The sequence below is a fragment of the Amphibalanus amphitrite genome, unplaced genomic scaffold (genome assembly GCF_019059575.1).
Source record: "Amphibalanus amphitrite isolate SeventyFive unplaced genomic scaffold, NRLGWU_Aamphi_draft 000752F_arrow, whole genome shotgun sequence".
Taxonomy (NCBI): Eukaryota; Metazoa; Arthropoda; class Thecostraca; order Balanomorpha; family Balanidae; genus Amphibalanus; species Amphibalanus amphitrite.
The window spans coordinates 140107-145970 of record NW_024882246.1 but is presented as its reverse complement, the minus strand read 5'-3'; the positions used below and the strand labels follow the sequence as shown (position 1 = coordinate 145970).

The 5864-nt window shown below is 61.2% G+C and overlaps 2 protein-coding genes across 2 annotated transcripts; one reads left to right on the top strand and one right to left on the bottom strand.

Annotated features, from left to right (window-relative positions):
- Window positions 1-598: 598 nt before the first annotated feature.
- On the top strand, window positions 599-1267 carry LOC122365622 (apolipoprotein D-like). The gene has a single exon (XM_043336993.1). It carries the CDS (start codon window positions 599-601, stop codon window positions 1265-1267), a length of 669 nt encoding a protein of 222 aa, XP_043192928.1.
- A 75-nt stretch (window positions 1268-1342) lies between these two features.
- On the bottom strand, window positions 1343-5719 carry LOC122365634 (leucine-rich repeat-containing protein 9-like). Its single transcript, XM_043337017.1, has one exon. The coding sequence runs from the start codon at window positions 5565-5567 to the stop codon at window positions 1935-1937; it is 3633 nt and encodes a 1210-aa protein (XP_043192952.1). The 5' UTR covers window positions 5568-5719; the 3' UTR covers window positions 1343-1934.
- Between the last annotated feature and the right edge of the window lie 145 nt (window positions 5720-5864).

Here is a 5864-nt window from a genome sequence, read left to right as displayed (position 1 = left end):
CTGTGTTGTTAAAATTTTGTTACCAACTTTATGCAGCCGGAGTTCGGACTATTCTTCGATTCACCAGTCAGTGAGAATACATATTTTTTTATTAGATGATCGCATATAACTACTTACAGATCTTTTACAAGCGTGCAGCAGTCCCATTGAGCGATGTTTTCATATGTTGCGTGTTGTGGAATATTCTGAATAAACGAGTGTTGTACAATAATTATTTTTCCAGGGCTGTCTTCAGTAGGTATAACATAGAGTAGTTACTATAGCCGCGGGCCGGACGTCAGATCCAGATGGATGTGGCCAAGTTTGCCCACCCTTACGTAATTAGGTAATTACATAATTGGACGGACACGTGACCAGTCACCTGTGGGGGTGCAAAAGGTCAGCCCTGTGACTCCTCACGCACCCGCAGCTGTCACTTGCCGACAGTTGACAGCTTGATAGCGAGTGACAGTTACCCCGTGCCTTTTTGACGTGCGTACATTTGGTGAGAGGGAAGTGGAGCATATGCCTTCCCGCAACGTTCGACCCACCTGTCACAGACATCAGCCGATATAAGCCCGGTGACAGTGGGGGGGCACCAGTCAGACTCGTTGCCGCCATGTCGCCGCCACGAGTCGCCGTGCCGCTGGCGCTGCTGCTGACGCTGGCCGCTCTGACGGCGGCCCAGCAGCGGTTCCCCGGCTCCTGCCCTCGCCCTCCGATCGTGCAGAAGTTCCAGGTGCGCCGCTACCTGGGCCATTGGTTCGAGTACGCCCGCTACTTCACCGTGTTCCAGCGCGGCCTGCGCTGCAGTCGCGCTGAATACTCGGACGCCGGCGAGGGGCGGATCGGAGTCGTCAACCGCGCCATACGGATCGCCGACGGCTCGACGACAGAGGCCCGGGGGCAGGCCGTACCGGTCGGACGTCCCGGCGAGGCCAGCCTGCGCGTCAGCTTCGACGGACAGCCGTCCAGAGGCACTGAGGCCAACTACAACGTCCTCGAGACCGACTACAAACGGTACGCTATTGTGTGGTCGTGCACCGACCGCGGGGTCGGCGAGCAGAAAAATCTGGAGAACGAGCAGCTTCTGTTTGTGCTGACACGAGCCAGAGTGCCGTCACAGAGGCTTTTGAGGCGTATCATGAGGCGCCTGCAGCGACTCGGGCTGAACACGGAAAAACTCATCAAGACCGATCAGGAAAACTGTTCAAAGTTGGATAAAATCATAGCTGGAAAGTCCCGGAAGGCAGCGATTCTGAAACTATGTTCCTTGAAACATCACTAAAGAAAAGTGTCTTGGGATGCTCTCCCACAGGCGTGAGACTAATCAAGACTTAGCTCAGACATCAAGACTGAGCTTCCGCATGCAGCGTGCCTGCCGAAGTCGTGCTTAGCCCCGCAGTCTGTCGGATGCCTGAGGGGGTATACTGTCCCGCATTACACCTGTGTATGCCGGCGCAGTGTGTGTTCCGGCGTTTTGGCCCAATGTATTCCAGGAATGTCGCTTGCCGTCGACGAAAATAGATGTCTTAGATAGATGTAATGCATTTATCATAATAAATATAGAACAGTTAGTTAAATAATTAATACATGTTTCTCTACGTACGTCAGTTTCGAACTTTCGATGACAGTGCTGAAAGCATTGACCAAGCATCGTCTAACACCGGCCTTTTCGCAGGGAAGCAGCCCTCCTATGCATAAACTAGACTGCCAGAGGATCCTGCCCTACGGCCTACACTATCCTACCCTATCCTATCTTGCCCGTCGCGTCTTATCCAATGTCTAACCACCTTCGACACCTTCCATCCAGTAGGTACGAGCATAGACGTATAAACCGGTCAAAGCGTGAATCGCTTACGTGCAACCTAAGCATCTCGCAAGAGAAGTTCTGCAACACAGCAGAACCATCTGCGAGCTCCGAAGTGAATTAGTGGCCAGAGCAGGTATGTACGCTACCGCGCCTCGTTGGGTCGGAATCCCCAGACGGTCTTCTGCGGAGGTCGCCACCAGACGCTGCGCGGCCCCATCAGGTCACCGAACGACCCCTCCTCGTCGGCCGAGTCGCCGTCTCCGAGCCCGTCGAGCGCCGGCCGGCCGCCAAACACGTCCGACACTGGCGATCCATCCAGCAGCTGCAGCGACGGCTGCGACGCGCACAGGATCGCCTGCCACTTGACGTTGCGCGTCAGCGGGTTCTTGTAGAGCGAGGCGCGCCGCAGCTCGAGCCGTCCGCTCAGTCGGGTCAGCTCCATCGGCTCGCTGAGTTTATTGTGCGCCAGGTAGAGAGCTCGCAGCTGCGGGGGCCACAGCGACGGGAGGCGACGGATGCGGTTGCTCTCCAGATGTAGAGCTCGGAGACTAGCCAGAGAGGCGAGCGTCTCGGCCGGCAGCGACTGTAGCTGGTTCCGGTCGGCTACTAGCAGCTGTAGAGACGAACAGCGCGACAGGCCGTCCAGCGCCTTGATCTCGTTGTCATGGAGGAAGAGCGTGGTGAGCGCGCGCATGACCGACAGCTGGAGCGGCCCCAGCTGCACCAGACCGTTACCGGCCAGAATCAGCACCTGGAGCGCCGGGAAACACGCCGAGCCCGCCGGTAGTGGTGGCTCGGCGCGCTCCCGCAGCCGGCGCACTGCGTTGTTGGTGAGGTTGAGCACTCGCAGCCGCGGCAGCCGCTGCAGGCCGGACAGCACGGTCAGCTCGTTGTTCTCCAGACTGAGACTGGTCACCTGCTGGAGGCAGTCGGTGGGAAGCTCCACCTGGCGCACGCCGCAGCTGGGAAGGTCCAACTGGGTGACGGAGCGCAGCTGCGCCGGTGCCAGAGTCTCCATCAGCCGGTCCTGGCTCAGCAGACCGCTGAGCGCGCGCACCGCCTCACCGCGCTCGTCGTCTCCGACGCTGGCGCCGTCGAGCATCTGCAACGGCCGACAGCGGTACACGGCGAACCGGCGGTAGTTGGGCTCGGCGCACACCGGGTTGCCCGAGGCGTCCAGCGCCCGCAGTCGGCGGCACGTGGCGATCGGTGTCAGCGCCGACAGCACCTTCAGCCGGCAGGCAGTCACGTACAGCTCGGTCAGCGCCGTCAGCCGCTCGACGCCGGCCAGACTGGACACCGGGTTTCCAGAGATGTCGAGCAGCTCCAGCAGTGGCAGCCCCACCTCCGCCAGTGACGACAGCGAGGTGACGGTGTTGTGGCGCACGCTGAGCGAACGGAGCTTCAGCGCCGGCGCTGGCAGACCCGTGAAGTCGGCCAGCTCGTTGAAGTCGGCAGAGAGATACTCGAGGTGTGGAAACGCCTCCAGCCCGCGCAGCGAGGTCAGAAGGTTGTCGTTCAGCGACAACCTCTGCAAGAACGGGACGTCCTTGATGCACTTGAGGTTCTGCAGCATCTGGCCGTCCAGACAGATGGCCGTCAGTTTGCGGGGGTCCAGTCGGCCGGTGCCCTCGGCTGGCGGCGCCGGCGGCGGCAGGCTCAGGTCGCCGATCTCCATCGGGCAATGCAGACGTCGAAACGTGGTGACGGCCGACTCCGGGTAGGAGAGGCTCTGTCCCTGTAGCTCCTGCAGGCCCGGCAGCATCACGGCCACCATCTGACACTGGCGCTCCTCCGGCACGCGCCACGGGTTGAACGTGATGTTCAGCTTCCGCAGCACCGGACTGGCGACCGACAGCCGGCGCAGAACCTTCGGCAGGTTCTCCAGCCGGTTCCAGGAGAGGTTCAGCGACGCCAGACTGGGCATCATCGGCAGCGCGGTCACGCTATCGATGTCGTTGAAGCTCAGGTCCAGCGTGGTCAGGTGGAGCATGTTGCGCAGAAATGCCACCGACTTGAGCTCGTTGAACGACAGGTCCACCTCGCGGAGGCAGGCGACGTTCTCCGAGCCGTCGATGGCCTCGATGCCTCTGCCGGAGAGCGAGACAGACGTGCCGCCGGGCTCGCCGGGACGCAGCGCCGCCGTGGGGCTCCGCTCGGCGCGGCTCGTCGGCAGGCACACCGAGTTGAGCAGGTCGTCGTCCAGGCTCGAGCTGGCCAGACAGGTGAGCGGACGGTTATTGTACACCTCCCCGAGCGTGTACAGCAGGATGAACTTGGGCGCCAGGATGATCCTCCGGCTGGCCAGCTCCTCGGAGTCGGGTCCGAGCGAGGTTGGCACGCGCGTCGGCACCGTCTTACCCTGAGGCAGCGCCAGCACCTGCACCAGCAGCGCCTCGCGAAAACAGCCGAAATACTGGCGCAGCGCCGACTGAGGCCGACCGTCCGCAGCCTCGTCACCATTCAGGTTTGTGCTGACCATCACTTGGGTGATGATGTTGCCTTTGCATGCCTCCAGGATCCAGTCAATGTCTCTGGCTCTGTCCGTAGTCAGAAATCGGTCAAGCACGCGAGTCTGTTTGTCAGTCGCACTGCTCTGTACCATCACGTTCTCTAGGAAGCGATTGTTGACCTTGTACATCGCCATCAAGTGCACATTCTTGGTGGCCGAGAGGGCGATCTTCTCGCGGCCGAGGTAGCGGTTGAGCGCCGAGACCCGGCTGCCGGCCGGACCCTCGCCCACGTGCAGCTCCTCGCAGCGCACGTTGCCGACGGTGCGGTACTCGAGTTCCAGCAAGGACTGGACGAGCTGTCGCCGCTTGACGAGCATGCCGAGCCGCGCGCTGCTGTGCGCCGCCTGGCCGCGGGCCACGCTCGTCACTCCGTCCATCCGGCGGCGGATCGCGCCGCGGAACGCCGCGAGTGTCTCGGCGGAGACGGGCGGCTCGCCGCCGTCCCCGGGGTCGGCCTCGCCGGCGGCGGCCACCTCGACCAGCTTGGCGTTGAGCTGTCGCAGCCGGGTGCCCATGGCGGTGAGGAAGGAGTGCCAGTCTCGGCGGAGGTGCGCCACCTGCTCCTGACAGCGCGCGGCCACGTGACGGCGCAGCGCGCGGTAGTAGACCAGCCGCGAGGCCAGGTGCTGTCGGGATGTATACCGCTCGTGCTCAGTGATCGACACGCCGTCTAGCACCTGCAGCCGCGGCAGCAGCTGCACGCAGAACAGCCGAAAGTTACACAGCCGCGTGCACGGCGCCGGTGCGTACATGGGGTCCTGCAGGTGGAGAGCGGTGAGCCGCGGCAGCTGCGCCAGCGCCGGCAGGTCCGTCAGCGGCAGCGGGTTGCCGCTCAGGTTCAGCCACTCGACACTCTCGCCCCAGTCGATCGCCTCCAGGCGGTAGATGCGGTTCTGGGCCAGGTTCAGCTCGCGCAGCGCCGGCAGCAGGCTGAGGTTGGCGATGGCGCCGATGCAGTTGTCGTCCAGCCAGAGCGTGCTGAGCGCCGAGCATCGGCTCAGACCGTCGATCGCTTCGATCCGGTTGGAGTAGAGGTAGAGTTTCTCCAGACGCTCGGCATGGTCGAGATGGGCGATGTTCCGCAGGCCGCACTCGATAACCCAGAGCTCCCGCAGCAGGGGCAGAGTTTCCAGGCCGCGCAGAGAGGTCAGCGTCGCCTGGCCCACGATCGTCAACTTGGTGAGGTGCGGATACCGGCTGCCCAGCGCTGTGAACTGGGGTACCTCGCCGAAAAAGAACTCGAGACATTTGATGGTGGACATTGCGGATATTCGAATTATGGTTCAGCATTCATGATCCCATTATCCCGGAACACTAAAACACAATGACACAAAATACGTTGTGAAATACATACCGGAAAATTAAATTGCATACCTAAGTGCTATTGCATTTCAATGTTGGCGATATCAGCGATACCCTATACGCGGGCAGCGTAATTCTTCGCCAAAAGCTCACTTGTTCGAGGTAGACAGCGACAATTCATGTGCAGTCTATGGCAGAGCACCTCGTAAGTCATAAAGCAGCTGCGATGAACTGTAATAGAGGCCCTCGCTGTGAAC

Excerpts from the sequence above, each read along its gene's own strand:
- LOC122365634 (XM_043337017.1), bottom strand. The coding sequence starts at position 5,567 with ATGTCCACCATCAAATGTCTCGAGTTCTTTTTCGGCGAGGTACCCCAG.
- LOC122365622 (XM_043336993.1), top strand. The coding sequence starts at position 599 with ATGTCGCCGCCACGAGTCGCCGTGCCGCTGGCGCTGCTGCTGACGCTG.